Source organism: Zerene cesonia, chromosome 19 (genome assembly GCF_012273895.1).
Source record: "Zerene cesonia ecotype Mississippi chromosome 19, Zerene_cesonia_1.1, whole genome shotgun sequence".
In the NCBI taxonomy this organism is placed as follows: domain Eukaryota; kingdom Metazoa; phylum Arthropoda; class Insecta; order Lepidoptera; family Pieridae; genus Zerene; species Zerene cesonia.
Window position 1 is genome coordinate 4,187,510 of NC_052120.1, and position 21,821 is coordinate 4,209,330.

Sequence of the window (21,821 nt, forward strand, 5' to 3'; positions counted from 1 at the left end):
CTAGCTAGATCGATTTATCGCCCCCGAAACCCCCTATATACTAAATTTCATGAAAATCGTTCTAGCCGATTCCGAGATCCAAATATATATATATATATATCTTATACCTTTAAACGAGCAATATATATATATATATATACAAGAATTGCTCGTTTAAAGATATAAGATTTCGTGGTTACCTACAATCCGAATTCTGAGGATAGAAGTAATAAATATTAAGCCTATTAGTGAATGTCCTTGAGTTCAAATATTAGGCAAATTACTAGAACAAGAGTTATTCTTCCATTAATAAAATCATATTTGTAATAATTTCTTATACAATCCAATTGTTCTTTAATACTGAATCAAAAATCTACACACAATCTACCGTACAATACGGCAATAAAGTATATATTCTAAAAACGTCATATCGGGCGATGCAGTATAGTTACGCAATATTGAATATACCGTACTCATTATGATGCACTGCAAGCCTGCATCTGTCAATTATCATACATAGGTACGCCTATACATGCCGACCCGTTATTGTTATTTTTGGTAAGATTTCATCATTACCTTCACCAACGAGCACAGACTACTTAGACAATGACATATCTGATAATTAATATCTCTGCTCACGAACTAAACATACCTAGCTACCTACATTAATATTACCAACGCATAAATTGACATTTCATTTATATATATTTCATCATCATCATCATCACACATATATGTACACACTGCTGAGACACAGGTCTCTTATGGGGATTTTAAGCCATAGTCCATCAAGCTGGCCAAGTGCGGGTTGGCAGATGTCACATGCCGTCGAATTTTTGATTCTCAGACATGTCGGTTTCCTCACGATGTTTTCCCTCACCGTTTTGAGCGGCGGTGATGTTGTCCACATGTGCAGGTAAAATTGAAAAATCAATTTATTTCCTTCACGCTCCGCCTGGTCTTTAACGCCGACTTATCGATTTTAAAGTCCGAGGTCCTCACCACTGAGCCACCACTGCTATAAATATTAGAAAAATTGTAATTATATAAAAAAAATTGCTGTGAGGCGGGATCCAGCCAGCGTTTTTTCACATTATCGCCAGAATGTATGGGCTATAGACTGCCACCTGGGTCGCAACAAATTCAAAGTTAACATATAGGCAACTTTTATCCCGATATTCCTACGGGATACGGACTTACGGTGGTGAAACCGCGGGGCGCAGCTAGTAATATTATAAAGCTGAAGGGTTGTTTGTTTGTTTGAACGTACTAATCTCAGGAACTACTGGTCGGATATGAAAAATTCTTTCAGTGTTAGATAGCCCATTTATTGAGAAAGTTTATAGGCAATATAAGTACCACGGGCGAAGCCAGGGCGGATCGCTGATATATAAATCTTCAATTATAATCTTACTAGTTATCATACAACAACAATACGTAACATAACCGCGATTTGTAAATAATATCAATGTAATATTTTGTGTATTTCGTTTTAATTTAGATCCTCTTTGCAATTCATTGAATCTGACTGTTAAATAATCACAAAATTTACGATGATTAACTGTTTTTTTTTTTTGAAACTTACTTATCGCTCTATGGACATTCTTCTTTACAAATGTACATAAATCGCATTTAATGCTATATTTAATGCTAAATCACAAAATTTTAAAAATTTATCTTGTTAGTAAATCGTATCTGTAAATCGTCACAAACCTCGAAACGTTCACAACACGCCGCACTTGATCGGTTTTATTCTACCCTTCTCTCCACCATACTCATTAAAGTTGCAAAAGAAACCTCTTATTTGTAATTACTTATCCCATTGTAATGCTTCAACTATTTTATTAGATAGAAATAAGAAATCCCACAAGATTTTAATATAACATATTATTGGATAATAAGATTGGAGGGTGTTTAACTGTTATTAATATACAAACCTATCATTTACTTTTGTCGTGATATAGATGTTGTATTGTTATATGTTTATTATATTTTTTTATATTAAGATTGCTACGATTGCTTTCATTTTATCCACAGTAAAATTATTATATAAGGTACACTTTTAACTGCCTGCTTTTCTTGACTCGTTTTTATCTAGGACCAGATTGTTTCAATAGTTAACCAACCAAATCAACCAGCATAAATCTTAATCCATAATAAATAAGTTCTAGACAAGGCGTAGATACACATAACTAGTGTAAAATAAAGTTAAAGAACTACAAAACAAAGATAAAGTTGAAATCGTTTAAAACACTTAATATCATTTACAAAGCGTACCTACTTAAAAGTTACGAACTTACTACTAAAGAAATCATATTTACAATATTATCTAAGTGCTAATACTAACTGATCTGTTTATATCACTCAACCATTGTAATAAGGACAACATTTATTTAAGCGATTCGACGGTCCATTTAGCTATTGTTCAGGTGTGATCCGGGTTTAATATGGAAATGACATAGTAATCTTAAGGCTTAATGCGACATTGTGCAGAGTATTATGTCCGGTATCATTGAACGCCATGGCGATGATATTCATATCACGGACGGGACGTCAGTCTCCCAGGCCCCTATATAAATATAAGATTGAATCCGTGAGCAATCAGTCACAGCCGTTGATAGCATCCTCATCTAGCGACCTGCTAGAGATCAGTTTTGTTGTTTCGACTTTATTGTGTTTTACAACAATCAACATGTTCAAGCAGGTAAGAATTGAGATAATGTAACATCGTTGAATTTTTTTTTTTTACAGTTACACTTTAATAGTTTAATCGATCAAATTTAACAAATAGTGTAGATTTATTGAGAAAATGGTGCGCAAAAAGACTAGCTTATATAGCCTTCTCTTAATATTCATATGTTTTGAAAGAACAAACAAATCATTATTAAGTTAGGTATAGGTATTTCTTCTAAATACGTTACGCTACGATTATTTTTTTTAGTAAATAATAAATTTCTGCAATCGTGGTTTAAGTAATAGGACGTTTTCTAAATTTATTTTTTTAAGTTACTTTACGGCTCGTGTCATGAAAAACAAAAGCCTGAAACACCCAGATACTGACTATCTTCTTTACTAGATTTATCTATATAAAGACTATTTAGTATTTATTAAAATTTGTCAAAACATTAAATGTTCTACAGGTTGTATATATTTGTTTCAGTGCTTGTTCTTCATCGCAGCTATGCTGCTCGTAGCGTCGGCATTCGCGAAGCCTCAAGTCCTGCTTGATACGTATGGCTACTACGCTGCCCCAGCCTACGTCGCCTCATACAGCACACCACTGGCATACTCTTACCCATACGCATATGCTTATTCCTACCCACTTGCCTATTACTAGAAATGACCTCACCTGGACACTCGATTTATCTAATTATTCAATGCGTAATAATATATTTATATTATTGATCTTATTTCAAGAAAAAACTATATTTGCCTAAATAAGATACCTAATACTTATTTGTATGCGTACTAATACTTGTTTGAATTAATCTAAAAAAATAAATAACGTCATAGTACGTTGTGTATTTATTTTCCTATAAAATATCAAACAATGGATTCAACGAGATCACGTACAGCGCAAAAAGCAACGAAACTAACAAAAAAAAATGTACAATAGTTTAAAGGTTCGTGATAGTAATCAACAATGATGACATTAGAGATGTATCTACAATCTTGTTATGTTTTCACGACACAAACGGTAACATTAATGTTATTTCTTTAACAATAAAGCATTACTTTAAAACAATTTTTTTTTACTATCCCATTAGTTTGGTTAATATATCCCTAACTCATTGAAAACTATATAGTATTGCTAATATAGTATTATGTTATCTGTGATATTATATTAATTAATAGACGAGTTCATTGTAGAGTCTGAATACGATAGATTTAAGTATTTATTTAAAAATATCCTCAACGTAAGGCATTCGACAATAATCCTGTTATTCACTAGGATCATAATTTAAAGGACATTTAGGTTTGCATTTTTAATGTAGGTATCCTATAATAAAGTATATATTTGCAAATAAAATATAAATTAGAGGCTTATAAGGCTTGCGCTCGTTAAATATTTTGTACAAGATATTTCCAGTTTTCCCATGCTTAAAAATATGGATTTGAATTACAATATATTAATGCACTTAAACTTTTTGTATCTTTTTAAATTATATTTATAAATATATTGTACATTGATTGGATTTTGAATTAACAGTAAAAATATTGGTAATTATATAATAACCTTATTAAGTATTAGGTACCTTATTTTGGTATTCCTCAATAATACCGAAATAAATTAAGTACGTTTTTATTTAAATTAGTTATCTATGTTGATAGCATTGATATGCGCAAGAATGAGTAATTTTATTAATTGTAATACAATGTATGAATGGACAAAGTTAGGACAGATGACATACTAGGTGACATAATAAATATGGTATTGCCAAGGTCATGCAGTCATGGTGTCCATGGTTTTCCCTGTCATTTGTATGCACAAGTTGGCATGTGGATAACATTCCTTCTATCACTTTTGGTGTCCGATCATCGTTTCCGATATGTAAGGGATAGGTTTATTTTACAATATTTTATTACTTTACCTAAAGTAAAGCTAATTTATGTAGAGCGAACTTATTCAATTCTTATACATACAGCTAAAATGGAATATTGGAAAGGATTTCTGATAATAAAGAAAAAATAATGTAAAACAAATATTAAAACAATACAAGAGAAAAACACATCAATAATATTGTAGGTGCCTACCACATGCCTACAAATTTTCTCTCACATTTGATATTACATAAAATAATATTCATACCGAAATAAATTTTAAGCGGAAGGAAACGAATTAATATTTTTAACACATAGGTGCTAAATAACGTTAAACGGGTAAATAAGAACACAAAAATATTCTAATTTGGTAAGCAATTTATTACTTATTTGCTATTAAACGAATGTACGCACAACGTACAATACCATCGTATTATTATTGCAATTTTACGAAGATCAAACAGCACTATTGTAGTTTTAACGGTAGAAACATGCATATATCTAGCAACACGAATTTCGGCGAAGGAAACAATAAATATAAGGAAGTATAAATCCGGTAAAAATTAGACAAACTAGAAACATCATCGACTCACTTATAAACTTCATTATTAAAGAAATTGATTTATTTTTCATTTTTATAATAATCACCCATGTATACAGGTCAGAACACATAAATAAAATATCCTATAATTTTAAGAACGCTACAATATGAAATGACCATGACATCTGCCTTCATCAGTAAGGACAAAAAGTATGTATGTATGAATCTCAGCCTCCCAATTCGTATTACCAGTCAGCAGTCCACGTTCTAAGCATATTTTATTATTATACAGCAGTAAAGGTTATTCATTTAATTAATTAAGATCTAGCTACAATGTCTACTTTGACGAAGTTGAATAATTTTAACAAGTTAATTTGTTATATTATCATTTCGAATAGTGCACTGTTATCAATTTATTCAGTAACATTATAAGTCATTCAGAATTTTACTGTATTTTATTAGAATGCATGTAAAGTTATTGTAGATATTATGTGTTGTCTACACTAAAAGATAATTATCCAAAGTTTATTTAAAGCTGTACATTGGAGATTTTATTTAAATCGCATTGTAGGTCAAAATAAATTTCTAGGTAATTAATTACATTGGTACTTATGTAAATTAATATCTTAATCCACTTCTTTCTACATATTCTTATATAAATAAAGGCTATAAATAATGATCATTCTTCAACACCTGTTTTATATTGATGTATGTATAATTTATATCTCAAGATAGAGATATTTAAGTCACGTGTGTCGTAGACTATAGGTACTTTGCGTGTTAATATTACCTTCTCGGATATACTTATAAATAAAAAAGTATAGATTAAAATAATTACAAGAGCTTATATTAACTAACTATAGTCTACAAGTTTATGTAATATTAACAGTTATATAAATAATACAAAATTTCTACATAGATAAGCAAATAAATTGCAAATGTTTCTAGAAATAAAATATCCACCATACTCGACAACGATCAGTTTACACCATCACAACTTTGTAGTCTTTATCTCACAAGTCTTTCAACCCTTGAACTGAAACTGTTTTTGTCTAATTTACGAGTCTTCTCACTGCTTAGCTATGATATAGGTATCATATATCACTTAAGCGACTTCTAGGTCAGAGTCTTCAGACTCATCGGTGTATGGTCGCGGTGTAGGTGGGGCGGGCGGCGGTCGCACGGGCGACGCCATATGAGACCTTTGCTGGACAAGGGCGCGACCACAGGCACGCTCCTCTTGTAATTTGCGAAGCCTCTCTTGTTCTTCACGCTTTTGTTTACGCCACTTGGCCCTACGATTCTTGAACCAAACCTGTAAAAAAATTGTCAATTAAAACCAAAATATGTTTCGTAAACGATTTCAATTGTTTAGCGGCACCGATAATGGCACTGAAATATGTAAGCAAAATAAGAAATGCTTAGCTGTAACTAATAATTATATTGATCCTATTTGATACTAAATTAATTCCAGGGAGGGCTGCCTTTTAAGTTAAGTCTAGTTTTAGTCAACCAGACATAGAGCAGAACTAGTGAATCAGAAATATAATAAATAATAAATAAATTTTACTGGATTACATTTTACTGGAACCTATAATTCCAAAATGTATAATCCTTACTACATTTTTATAATGGACCGATTTAATGAATGCAATTCAACAAATGCAAAATGATAATCCTACAAACATTCAAATATATCAACAAACGTATTTGTGCTGTGAAATTGTTCAGGTGCACCAACACGGAGTTAGTCGAGTGTATAATTGTATGCATCTTTGAAAAGATATTCTAATATCTATAACAGGAAGCCGACCCAATTCAAATTTACTGTACAGCAACAGTCAATCAATAATACATTATATTTATCGTCATCCGACAATGAATAGTCCGAATCTTGTAACAAGCGTGACATGCTACTGGGCTGATAATATCCTAGTTCTTTGCACGTGAATAGTGGTTTTTTTTTTCTCTGAATGAGGTTTCCTGGGATACGTGTTGAGCTGCTTCCACTCGACTTAACGCCGATAAGTATCAGAGCTCTGCGTGTGGTCGGCGAGTCTGCCTTTATGTCTACCATCACAACATACTGTTGAGCGGTCTCTTTGCAATTTTCATTCATTCATAAATTTAGAATATATTTGCTTAATACTAGTCATAAAAGAATGTCGTTAGTTTTGATTCGTATCTATTAATATGAGGTTATCTGTGCTATATTTATTCACCATCGTCTGCAAATGAGATACATAAAGCTGTACATTGAAACAGAAATAATTTTATACTTTCACTGAAGTTTTTGCCTTATGTTTTGTTGACCTCCATTTGAAACCTAATCGACCGCCTACAGATAAACTGTTTGTTTCAGGGTCATTGCGTGTATCGTCACACTGAATACTTGTTACAGCAGTTGGGAACATTTTGCTTAGTTGGGCCAATATAGTAACATCTAAGGAAAGTATAATATTTAGAGTAGCGGTTATATGTATAGAAAGTGTATAATTTAAGGGTAGAGATGAAAATGGGATTTCATTGTTATGAGATACGTAACAATTATAAAATTTTCGCCAAAACTGGATGCTTTATAAAGTAAATTTATCGAATTTTTTTAATTCTTTTAAATCATATTCGACAACGCAATAGCTGCTAATAAATGATTGATATCAAAAGATTAAAAGATTGGCATTTTTTTAATTTTTACGTTCTCTCTTTTATCTCATATAAGACACAATGGCCCATTCAGATCTTTAATTTTTATTTTTATTAACAAAGAGATTTTCTCAGAAACATAGGTATATTTAAATCACTTGCTATATTCATAAACATAATAGCGTGACATTATCCGTTCATTCGTAATCGCCCTGACTTTTAAGGCGTCGAAAATAATTCGTCAACGATACCGCTATTGTTCGCGTTAATTGCATTACAAGTGTCGGTCGGTAGCCCGACAAAAGCCCTATTAACTTTCGGATAACGAGCGACGGGCTTTTCGCACATCGGCTGCCGCATTCTGGATCATTCGAGCGGCAAATATGGCCGCCACCGACAGACTTGAGGGCGTCTGCAGCTTCTCGCTGCGATCATATCTCCTCTCTCTAACTATTGTCGTCACCCGCAATAAGATTAGCTTTACGCTCTTTTGTGTGCACGCTTTTGTGTAGTTAACTCGTTCATTGTTTGATTATATCTTGAAATCTAATTATGTTCATGGCAACACGTTAGAAATCAACAATTTTATTAACCGACCCGACAAACGTTGCTCTGCTTTGTTCTGTTACTCTTATCTTTATTGGTGTGAAAAGACAGATGTTGATCGATTCTCAGACCTACCCGATATGCACACATAATTTTAGTCGAATATTGGTAGAGCCCTTTCCAATAAGTTTTGTAAGCACCCGCGACACGAGAATTTTAGAAATTAGTTTATTAGATTATAAAAATCACACCATAATTATCTAGATGTATCTAAGTTATATAAGGATTACAGAAAGAAAACTATATATAGGTAAAAGAAAGATATATATACTAGGTAAAAGAAAGAAAACTATGAATAATAATAAAAATAAAACGTTTCTGTTGGGAAGACTTAGCTTCCTATCTTTCAAGTAACTAAACATGATTTATTTTTATAGTTTCTCTTCTCTTTCTCCTATATGAATGTGCCATCTAATAAACTTCAACACTGATAACTAGAAAGTTTTTAAACCTTCAATTAGCTTCAAGATTCCATAGGGCTCCTTTTATCATCCGCATCGTTTCGTAAATCTTCCATTTACAGACCCATACCTATTAAGCTTCCATTTCCCTCTATCTGCAGAAGTGCACGATTGTTTTAACCAAGAGCATGAAATAATGAAATTCTATTGTACTCTCTGCACTACTCAGAAATATGCATACCCGCATTACATAATATCAAAGCTTCCGGGACACAGTATACGAAAGTCAAACAGAGGGTATTGTATAACTTCTATAGTAGATTATTAGTTTAGCTACGTTAAACTTTATTGATTTTGGGATAGAATAATTAACTTTTGGTAATACTTAGTTACGATTATGAAATTATTAATCCTTGGAACGCGAACCAAAGATATATTATATACGGTCTATATACAACTTCACAACCTTGCTAAAACAAGAGACATTTAAATACCCGTATTGTGATTTTAAAATAAACTTATGCTGGAAAAAAAGGATGGCCTTTCTCCCTTCAAATCATCGATATGCAAAAAAAATACCAACCTAAACATTTGTGCATTGTAATTCTAATGCCCCTTGTATGAAGATCATTTAAGTTGTAGCACGATATGATAGAGTCATGCTAATAGCGTAACGAGTGTGGTTTGGGAAGACGACCAGATGACAAGGGGCGTGGACAGCCCCTGGCTATGCGTACCACGCCTCGACGCCTGTTCTCACATCACCACAAGAGTAGCCGACGGCAAGCGGACAACGTTTTCCGCCAATATTCACTATTTAATTATATCAAATTCAATCAAGATCACGTAATTTCTGAGAGCGTCTTAAAGTCTGGATTAAACTACTCCAAATTGAGAGAAGAAATTACAATATAGTCAGACCAATTAGATTCAAATTTATCTTATTTCTCATTGCATTACTCCGGGTATTGCAATGAGAAAATAGAGGACAATGGATGCCATGTTTTGATGTACATCTTTTTTTATATCTTAAAATTATATCGTATGCGTAGTATCAAATCTATGCCTGTCATATCCTATCTTGTCTGTCTGTTTATCCACTAAAAATAAAAAACCACACAACGCATTTTGCAAGAGTTTTCAGGATTATGAGGTTATCATTTTCGAAAGTGCAAATTATTAAGACATTTCCGAACAGAATGACTACAATATTTACATGCTTTCATCATTTAGTTAGGCCAACTACTTTTAAGGACGTTTGGCGTTAAAAGTAGTAGGTGGTATATAATTATATTTTCTGTGGTATTTCTATGGATTTCTAAATATTTACTATATAACCTGTAGAAGATAGGATAGAGTACCTATATTACAATATAAAGATTTCATTAAACCAATTGTAAAGCAACTTACTAATCACAACGCTCAGTGACCACTTACTTCCATATCTGCTTTTAATAAAAATAACATTTGGCTAAATTTAAACGTGATATCGATACATTGATACGTAAAATGGCGTGTGAACAGCGCACGGGGCTTGGAGTGGCGGCGAACCGAGCCCAAACTTATTGTAATAATGTTGTTAGAACAAACAACTCCCCTCCGCCATGTTTGAGATTACAATTACGGTTTTAGCGAACTGATTTATTAATGGACCGCCTGATCCGCCTCTGATACTTTAATGTCGATTTAATTTACATTCACTACTGTTTTCTATCATTTAAGGATAATTGTCTATATATTTCCAAATTATGAAAATACGCGACTATGGCTAAACAGGCTATTCAATTTGTTTAACTTTCTGTTATTATTAATTATATCTCAATATTTTTAATAATGTTTATCATTTCACAGGAAATAAAGAACAGTTTTCGGAAAATCGAATATATACACATATAATTCATAAACATCTCGAAAGAATAGATCAAAGATAAAGCATTTAGCTTATTTTGATGAAACTTCCATGTATGGTTAGATGTGTGCAAATGTAATTGTATCAATCCAATCAATTGGACACATCTACGAGTATAAAAACACAATTATCGTGCAGCTTTACTCAATTTATAATTTTAACGGATAAATTAACCAATAAGAGATTTGATTCAATATAGAGAGACTGAATATATTATTAAATATAATATGTTTAAGTTTAACCAATGTCTACGTATCCAATAAACTTAAATATTTAGTGGTACTTATTTATAGGTTCTTTTTCTCTTCTAATTATAGACATATTTTGACGAAAGCTGAAAAATTACTGTGAAATTTAAATTTTTGCCTCAGATTATACTAATTAAAAGCCCATCACAAGGACTGCGGCAAATCTCGCATTTTTTATAAGCCGCGTGAAAGCTCTTACACCTGTCGTATTTCAACTCCCCATTAGCAGTGAAATGCATTAGTCAATATTAAAGATGCCGTTCGTGAGTATAATTCCACAAAGGGCACTTCAAATCACACCCATCTATATTCGGTAATGTCAAAACATCATTCCTCTTTCGGCCGGAGGCAGAGAGAGAATCCCCTAGTGTCTGTCACTTCGTATCAATTACCACACGCAAACACCCATGACCGCCCTTCTGTACTGCTATAAAGTCCTATCTACGCACAATACGTCAGCCGAATCGAAATTCAATTGTCAAAAGATTGCTTTTATAGAACCTCGAAAATGACGTAAATCGAAAAAGTATTTTATCACCGAAGGTTCTTCGCAAAAAAGGACTTAATGTATTAGGGGTAAGAATGAAATTCGTTAAGCGATGACTAACCGTAGGGCTCCCGGGGGGTCGTTTTGCAAACATCGTTCTCCCCTAAACGTTATACTTTGAAAACAATAATTTGTATTGCGTATCGAACGCGTCCATAAATAATAGAGTGATACTTTACCCAGCCACGTTCTCTATGTGGCATTTCAAAAAGGCCACATTCGGAATGAGTAATCAATTATATTCAACTCTAAATTTATAGGATAGGAAAACTAATCTATAGCATGGACATTTTAGACATATGTATTGTTAATCTAGAAATAACGATTAAATAGATAATAAATGGTAATTTTTAGTTTTCCTGTTTCATAAAACATAAAATGTGCTCTATGGAAATTACAATGACGTCTCAATGCATTACTGTAGTATTGTAAGTGCCTACAAGCTACAAAAAAGCAGGAACATGAACTCATTTCCATAATCACTACTTACATAGTACAAAACATATTCGCTCTCTCTGTCCTTTTACCTTTGAATGCCAACGTTCTTATAGGAATATTGCAAAAAACTAACCTCAGTTATTACTCATTACATCATCTATCTGCGTTACATAAATTAGACAGACAGATAAACAGTAGAAATTGTAAAAAAAAAACTATTTTTGCGCATGTGTGAGAGATGGTATGTAGTAAAAACCGATATTATAATATTATGAGCAGACACTAAAAATTTATTTATTGGTACAGATAGAGCACGGTGAATAGACAAAAGTTCTATGAAGAACTGCTAAGGAATAGATAATATAACTTAATATCCCAAAGAATATGATTATTTTCTGAATGGAATATTTTATATTCCAATTGTTGCGATGGAAACGCTGTAAAGTAATTGTAGCTTTATTGTACATCCCTTCCAATATTGCGATCTCTGCATACATTAGATATTCTACATACGATGGGTAAATGATAGTAAATAATATAATTGAAATATTTCTTCGAGTACGTTTCGTTTGACATAACAAAGAGGACTAACAAGCGGAAAACGAAGCAGGGCAGAACTCTTTGATCACTTCATGCCGGATCGCTGCTCAGTTATAAAAGCGTTATTGCTTTATTGCGGAAGTAAAAGACAAAATGGCGCCGCGCCGCTTTATTACTTAGTAACACATTGCGAGTATCTCTTTTAATATAGCTAGCTATTACGAGATAAGTCCTGTCGGGGGAGGCTGTGCAGCGTGATGAGGAAACCCGATGTCGTTGGGCGGAGCGACACGCCCACTTTTTCTTGTTCATCGCTGTCTGGGGATACTTTGTCATTCTGTTGCATTTTGATCACTATGCGAAATAAATGTTACTGCTCGTGATTACGGTAGGCGACATACACATCTTATTTTCTAATTGCTTATGTTTTAAACTTAATTTAAATTTTTTTAATAACTAAATAACTAAAATATAAATCCTGTATTTGATTCAAGGTGGGACCAGATATAAGTATGCCTAGATAAATCGTATAATGAAATATAATAATTTCGAACATCAGTAGATTGATTAATACATAGAATAAAATAAATTAATAACACCCTCCCATCTGAATTAAGATCCGAAATCATCGTAATTTAATATATTATCATTTAATTACGAGTGTCAAAAGAAAACACTGAGCCAGATGAATAAGCCCCACAGATTTAATCAGACAGCGCTCGTAATAAAGATCAACATTGACATGAAGTCGCACGCCCCGGGCCATTTCGCGAGACAAGTCGAGATTACATGTCTCTTTAATTATTAATTACGCAAAGAGTTGAAACGTCTTCACCACAAAACAATGATATCCAACCCTCTGCTGTCTCTTCATTATGCGAGAAATAATATTGACAGTAGGTACGAGCAATCTCATCTGTGAGGCCAAGAAAGGGAAAAATAAGATACAATGCGAAATAATTTTAACATTCTCCGGGTTCAATATTCTCTCTAATTACATATTCAATCATGGCAGTAGGTATTATATGTACAATAATACAAAATTAATTACAAATTTTAGTTAGTAAAACAAAGGGCTTACAAGCTTAAGTGGGTATACGTAGAAGAAACTTGGGCCACTATATTTTTAGCATTACAAGTATTGTTAGGTTCGGTTTTATAATAATTACTTAATCAGTTATTAATTAATATCTGACATATTACGGTTTTTCACATATTTTCTTATCAAGGATCGGTGAGACTAAAATTATTTCATGAGTTTATTTATAGTCCTTATGAGGATCGCCGGGATTAAATAATTTCCTTATGTATAGGTACTCTGTATACCTACGCATATGAGACAGCTTAGATGATTCTATCATTAAATTGTTTTTATTAGTTTTTTAAACGTTAAAATTCTAAAGCAATATATCTACAGTGGAGTTGGTATTAATTGCATTTATGTGAAAGAAAGATAAATCCAATTTTCGCAGCTTTGCCCCGGTTGGCTAGAAGAGATCACCATTAACTAATAAGATGAGGTTTTCTAATAAATTATTCTACGTTTATTATAGTATTACGTTTTTGCACATAATAGTAATAAGATTCGATAATATAAATTGTAGATATACTTGTATGAAAGAGGTATAAATAAATATGATGGTGTAAGCCTAATGTGACGACGGAAAATATCAGTAAGATATTGTCAAAAATATAAATAAGGATTTGTAATTCATAAAGCTGCAATCGAATAAACTGGTATCTCATGAACTGTGATAGTAAGACAGTGGAATGTTTCATGGATGATTATTATTACATTCTACTACTACCTATTCGTTGCCGCTATAACAACACTTAATATAGGTTTTAAATAATGATTAGCACTGTCATAAATTAGATGGGTGGCCAATTTTCTTGCAAGTGACGTTGTACGGAACGCTAAGTTCGCGAGTCCGATTTGCACTGGACCGATTTTATTTCAAACTAGCTGTCCCGGCGAACTTCGCAACGCCATAGAATATTGATAAAAATATGTTACGGAAACCTATTTTTTTCCAAAATAAAATATAGTCTATGTTACTCGTGGATAATGTAGCTTTCGAATGGTGAAAGAATTTTTAAAATCGGTCCACTAGTTTTTGAGCCTATTCATTACAACCAAACAAATAAACAAAGTTTTCCTCGAAAATAATATAATGAATAAATCGCGTTTAAAATCCGTTGAAAAGTTTTTAATTTCTAAAAGTTTTCCTCTTTATAATATTAGTGTAGATTGACACCTTCTTTGACACTGACAAGAGACATCACTCATTCACATAATTAAGAAAAAAGGTACTAAGTATGTTCGTCAGATCCAATTTTTCTATTTATTTTGTTATTTTTAAATTAATTTATCTTATCGCTTTGTCGGAGACACTATTACATATTTGGAAAAGTTTGTTTTATAATGGCAACAATTTATTACATAAAGAAACTGTAGTGACATTTTAGATATAGACATTTTTAAAACGTTTATAAATAACGAATGTTATCAAAAAATATCATTACCTAAGGCCTTATTTTATCTCATAGTCGGCAATGGAGCTGGTCGCCTGATGGTAAGCGCTACCACCGCCAATGAACAGTTGGAGAAGCGTAAGGTCGATTGCAGACCTTACGCTTCTACAAATGAATTGCCGACTTCAAATTGGAAAGCAATGAAGAATGGATTGACGAGAAAGCAACGGCTTCAAAGGCTCAAATAATACTTTAGCCTTACTGGGTTAATACTATAATTAGTATAATGTTATTTGTTATAGTATGTTAAATAGTGCTCTCGATGCTTCGATAGGCAATTTTTATGTAAAGACCTTACGCATATACTTGATATCTATTTATTAGCTAGGTACCTTCGGGCACTACCTATTAGAATATGACAATCATTCGTTTTGATTTGTTTTTCGTTTTTTAGGGCTTTTCGTTTTTTATCGATTGGTTATTTTTTTTTTTAGATTTTCATTTCTTTTCATGATTCCATACTAAAATAATGCCCACGACAATAAAGGGTCAAACAAAGTCTTAGTTTAAGAATTATTTTATTAAATTTGAATTATTTTAATATGTTCATCAACAAAGTCATAAACCAGTAACTAAGCATCCATAGCCCAGCATTTTAATACATCAAAATTACCAATTACCTATTTTATAATTAGGACTACAGATCCAAAAAACACACCTTTTCATTAATAAAAAATCACTTATATAAATGTGTTTACAGAGAACAAAACAGTTAAATTAACGTAAACTCGATTTTGAGCAAGTGTTGTGATGCCAAAACAAAAGCGTTTTAATAATGCAGTTTCCAATTGCCGCTGCGCAAATACAGGGGCAACGAAATCAACATTGTTACCGTAAAACTGTTTTTTTTTTTGGCTTCATTCTCCTATTTACAAATCTATACGTTTAATAATTTATCTTAGTTGGTCGCGTGATCGATGCTTGTAGCTATCGTGAAAACAATATCTCCGAGTTTTCTATGACTTTTGTGATTGTGAATAAAATTGAGTTTTGGTTTTCAATAAACTTTTTTTGAACCAAAAAAAAAGTGTAGTTGAGGTTGGTCTACAACATTAAAATTGAACTGTGCTGTTGCATCATCAAGAAGTGTTTATGTATTAAATATCCTTAGTTTTCATCACCAGACTCTTAATGACACCCAAAACTCATATACGTAGAAAGTGCCCATCAATTCCCTTCTACTTTTTCTGGGATGCCATCATTAGATCCCGTTTTTCTAATCATTGCATCATATCACCGCCCTTTCATTGTTTTGTGTATAACAAAAAGTTGTCATCAAAATCGTTTTATAAATAAGACTATCTACGAACATACATAAAAATGTATCTATTAAGCAAATTTAGTACTCCATTTATTTAAATTACCTTAAAAATAACCCAATAATAGTTGACTTAGTTAAAATAAGTAATAAGAATGAAGACTTCAATAAATAACGAGTCTAATATAACATACCTATTTAAGCTTCTTATTATACCTATTTGATTATTGTGTCTGACTTTTATATGATAGTAGCGGTTCGCCCCGGCTTCGCCCGTCGTACATATATAGCCTTCCTCAATAAATGGCCTATTTAACACTGAAAAAATTTTTCAAAGCGAACTAAGTAGTTCCTGAGATTATAGTGTTAAAACAAACAAACTCTTCGGTTTATAATATAAGTATATATATAAAGTATAGATTTATTACTGATACGAAGGATTCTATTTATCAAAGTAAATTACATTAATTTTGCTAACACCAAAAGTTTGTCATTTAAAAATTTTGATTTGATCATCGCATCACACATTTAAAACCCGCGATGTTTACTGTTGAGGGACTGTACTTTTATTTCATTAAGTTTTGTTTTTAAAAATCATATATTGCATTCTACATTAAAAAAAATTAAGAAACATTTTCAATTTTAGTAATGAGTCGATATTTAGGTACACATTTCTACGTATGCCTTCCATTGCTCTCATCGCTTTGAATGTGGACAAAAGTTAATATTGAAATTTTTCTTTTCGCTCATGTGATATGTAGGTATTTTTTTATTTTAATTCTATTAAGTAATTACCTAAACAATTTCAAATGTGTTATTTACCTAGCTACTCTTTACTTTAAAATAACTATGCATTATTTTGTACTATAACAACGTACAAAATAATAAAATAGGAAACGCTTAACCGTTCTTAACAGTTATGTAAAATACGTAACAGTAAGGTTGCAAGGAAATAAAATCATTAAACGAAAACACCAAGTTGCAAGTTACGCAAATCGCGAAAACTCCGTTATCCGAGAAAAAGCCTTATAAGTGACCCCTCATTAGCCGCATTGTTGTGCTTTTAACGTTTTCCCAGCCCTCGGCTCAGGCTAGCATAAATAAATCAAATTTAATTAACTCAGATTAATTTTCGCGGCACCGTCTCACCCGCGAGCGTCCCTTTTTATTTGCCCCGGGCTAAAATTCTCTATTGAAAAGTGTACTGACGCTGATTTCCTATGGATTCTTTAATAAAAAGTTTACACTTAGTTGTACGTGTCGGCGGCTACTCCCGTCTACCGAGTGCCGGCGCGGGAAGCCTTACAGAGCCACTTAAATTAATCAGGTGGGTCTGATGTTTATCTGTATAATTGCAATATTTTCTAACTTATTTGATTATTGACGTTTTTCCATGTTGAATTAATAAGTAAAATATATACAATATGTGTTATGCACAAATACTACATTTACTTTTCGTGTAATTGGACTATTGTTTACTGTTTGCATGTTTGGTTGTCGAAACGTGTAAATGACTTTTGTTCTTTAATATGGAATTATCAAAATATTTAAACATTATATTCCACTTATTAAAAATTCTACTAATATTATAAATGTGAAATTTTGTGAGACAACGACGAACGACGGACAACTGGAATAACACAGAAAACTTTTTATCCCGATATATCTACAGGATAGAGACTTACGCGGGTGAAACCGCGGGGCGCAGTTAATAAATAAATATTATTGGAAACTTAATTATCTCGGGAATCATAATCAAAAACACTGAATTTTTAATAAACTTGGCACTTTCTCATCTTTAACGAACTTGTACATTTCCAGGAAATTAAAAATTTGCGCAAGAATATATCGTGGATAAAAAATGCGGTCAAGCAAATAATAGAGAGATGTCTGTCTGGGTGGCGCACTGAGTGCTTAGCACACACTCGACGAACACCGGTAGCCAGCAAACATCCCTGCCCGTGGTAACTGCCCAAAATTCTCGCAACGATACATTTATTTTCATACTACGAGCGCTGAAGTCTGCACTTCTTTAAGCTTTGTATAGCATTTTTGCAAAGCATAGAATTGTTCCATAATTCTTTTCAGTAGTATATGTTTTATATTACTTGCAATAAAAATCTCAAAATACATCTTTTTTAATTCAATTTCCAACATAAATGCAATTCCTTACATTAAGTAATTAAATTAAGATACAATATACTGCACGTAAAATAATTCATAAATTACGTGTTTCATTTTACTCGTAAGTTTAAAACATGAAGAGAAACCTATTAGTAGATTATACTATTGACAGAAGGTACTTCAACATAATACAGTTTTTTGGTTCGGGCCACCCACATTTTGTTGGCGTGTATAAGATGTCACGTCATTGTATTTACTTATTGACTCTGCTGTTTATTAACGTTTCACTACAGTAGTGTTGGTGTGAATATACATTTATTTAGAACAGTTGTAAATATAAAATTGAAGAACTAGCACTACCTACACACATATACATTTAGGTTTCAAGTATGTACTATGCAGTCACTAATATTATGATACTTCAGAAGAATTAACCGTTAAAAACCTCAATGCACGGAAACTTTCTATGTGTATGAAGCTGATACAGGCTGCAAACGCTCATTACGTTTAAACCTTATATCACTAAATAGGTATTTTCTGCTAGACCTAACGGTTCTAAAGCGTAGGTACATCAAGCTGAAAAAGTTTTTATAGATAGAGAATGCGATACTGAAAATTATATTTTTTGCACAGTCGTAAAATAAATATTCTGTGTTCAGATAATTGTTGCTAGAAATAAACTATAAAAGAGACTTCTATATCAGATTTATATATAAATTCTCAAATGCTCCTATTAATAGATCAACATAATAATATAAAAATTAAAAGTAAATTAATTTACAATACAGTAAATGAAGAAATGTATAGGTTACATGGCAACATTACTTGATCCTACTGATTCATCATAAAGGGGTTCAAACAGCCAATAAATTTTATATTTATCATCCAGCTAGCTTATGCATTCCCATTTCTTTAGACGTTCAGAAACATAATTTAACATTAAAATAACTTATCACATAAGGGTTGTAGTGCTGTATTTCAAACATCAGTTTAGAATTCTCGAAATTAGTTCGGCAATCGCTACAAACAATCTTATTCATAAGAACTGTACATAATTCTTATAATCTTTCTAATTATAGTTGGTAGTATGTCGTGTATTAATCATGTAAAGCATTACTGTCCTTTCGTTCTTTTTAAATATATTTAAGAAAATAAGTCCACCACGTTTTCGAATATATACTTGGATATTTTTGTCATTTAATCATATTTTTCCAATAAATCAATCATGCATAAGAACCCTGGAGTACTGTCGATATTTCCTATATTTCACTTTTGTCACTAAGGTTGGATTTTTCAAGGAGTTGTGTGTATTTCCTACATTTATATTAACAGGAACAGTGCTAAAATACTAAATAGTAAAGTGTGAGTGCAAACGCAGTGCTAGAACAGTGATATAATCTTAAAATTCTCTTCTTTCTAACATATATAAATATTAATAAAACCGGACTGTATTATGAGTATTATTTGAAATTTCAAAATCAAAAAATGCAAACTTTCTTTACATCTCAGATAGAAAACCAAAAAGTTTTTCATAATTTTTTTTTTGTTTGTTTATGTTTGTAGAGTTTTCTTAAAAAATTTATTACCTACGCTATCACAAAACTACCTTTTTATTTTATATCAAAAACACACATACATAAATATTTAAAAATTGACAGACTCGTACCTCAACTCTTTCTTCTTTTAGGTCGACTCGCAACGCCAGTTGCTCTCTCAGCACGACATCTGGATAGTGTGTTTTATCGAATGTGCTCTCTAATTGCTCCAATTGTTCCTCAGTGAAGATTGTTCGATGTCGGCGCTTGCGTTTGGGGGGAGGGCCTGATAGACCAGCCAGCGCCGCAGCCGCGTATCCGCCGTACAAATTTGCATAGTTGCTGGCATTTGTCACTGCGTTGCTAACACCTGACAACAAAAGTTTGGGATATCAAGTTATGTATTTTGTTGATTTCGAGGAGTTTTTTAATGATAAGGATGGATACGAATTGTTAAAAATTAAACATATATATCTTTTAAAACTCGAGTATCACTGAGCCGAATTTGATAATTTTGGTTTCGTTGCACTCATAATAGGATAGGTTGTAAATGTAAAGAAAATAGGGAAAAAAATTGTCAAGAAACTCTATGGCTTTGCAAATTTCGCCAAGCCGGCTAGCTTCACAAAGAAAAACAAACGACAAATGACGTCAGATGCTTAAGAAAGTAAACACTCCATTGATTTTGCGCCAAATTCGGCTAAGAATCTTAAAAAATACAAACCGAACAGGATCACGAACGTCAGACTGTATTAGAATTAGCATGAGGCAAGACGATCGAAGCATGAATACCCCAGCTTAAGGCCCTCGTCTACCCCGCGCTCTGAGCCAGTCGACGGACCTCACCAACCGTTAAAAATATTATCGCTACAAATAAGAATTGAATATTTTTGCATATTTCCTTTAACCTCGGTGAGGTATTACGATGTATTATTTCCGATGGAAGCATAAAAGCTTTTATCGCTAGCGGCGCTACGCTAAGACGCTATCGATGTTGCGTTCTCAAACTGTGGTTTTATTTTAATATATTTTTACTTTATTTTAGCGCAATTCGTAAAGCTAAAGATCTCCTACGGTGGATTAGCATTTCTAACGTTTTCATTTTTATCAAATTTGTAATTTGTACTTTATTAGTAATATTATTTATTTGATAAAAAGTATGGATCTGGCTGGGTTGTTGAAAATTTGTCTCAATAATTAGCTGGAGTTGGAGCTTGGAGTTACAGTAGTTATAGCACTACAGATAATTAAAAGGCAAATAATATGTAGAACAAAGAATGAAATCATCGATAGACATGACACTCACATCAATTCAATTTCAGAACCCAAAAAATGAAGCTAGAAGGTGATAGGTGTATAAATCTCGAATTAATTACAACTTTTTAAATAATAAAACCTTGATTATTACGTAAGAATAACTCCATCAAATGTATTTGAACTTACTTATCTTTTATCCTATAGCAACAATCTTAGAAGCCCATCTTTTAAATTTAAAAGAGTGTTTATAGAGGAAAAAATACTTTAATTGAGATAAACCCTGTATTCCCATTTCCCCTCCGATCTGAAACTGCGACACGAGGGCTCGCCCGAGGCACCGTTTTCCTTATTCCTACTTATCCAAAGTAGGCAGTTAATGTATACAGTTTGTAAACCGATGCCCTCTTACCTTTAAACCGCATTGTATATCAGGAATCTATTGTATAAACGAAAGTTCTATTAAACTTAGAAGCTTCTCTTTTTTATTATTCTTTGCAAGGATGTACACTTTAGTAACCTAAATAGAGTAAGTGTACCATACAATATATCAATGATAAGAACATGTTTGTAACTATAAAATTATAAATAGATTTGTAACACATTACAATTCTTCATTGATTTACTGATTTATTTATAACAAACTAGCTGCGCCCCGCGGTTTCACCTGCGTAAGTCTGTATCCCGTAGGAATATCGGGATAAAAAGTTGCCTATATGTT

General features: G+C 32.4%; 1 protein-coding gene across 1 annotated transcript in view; it reads right to left on the reverse strand.

The window, feature by feature from the left end:
- Positions 1-4,921: 4,921 nt before the first annotated feature.
- LOC119834460 (homeobox protein goosecoid-like) overlaps positions 4,922-21,821 on the reverse strand; it is a 21,831-nt gene continuing 4,931 nt past the window's right edge. The window contains exons 2-3 of the mRNA XM_038358827.1: positions 19,978-20,216; positions 4,922-6,377 (exon numbers count right to left, since the gene is read on the reverse strand). Coding sequence (XP_038214755.1) covers positions 6,168-6,377; positions 19,978-20,216 — 449 coding nt within the window. The 3' untranslated portion in view covers positions 4,922-6,167. The remainder of the gene's footprint in view (positions 6,378-19,977; positions 20,217-21,821) is intronic.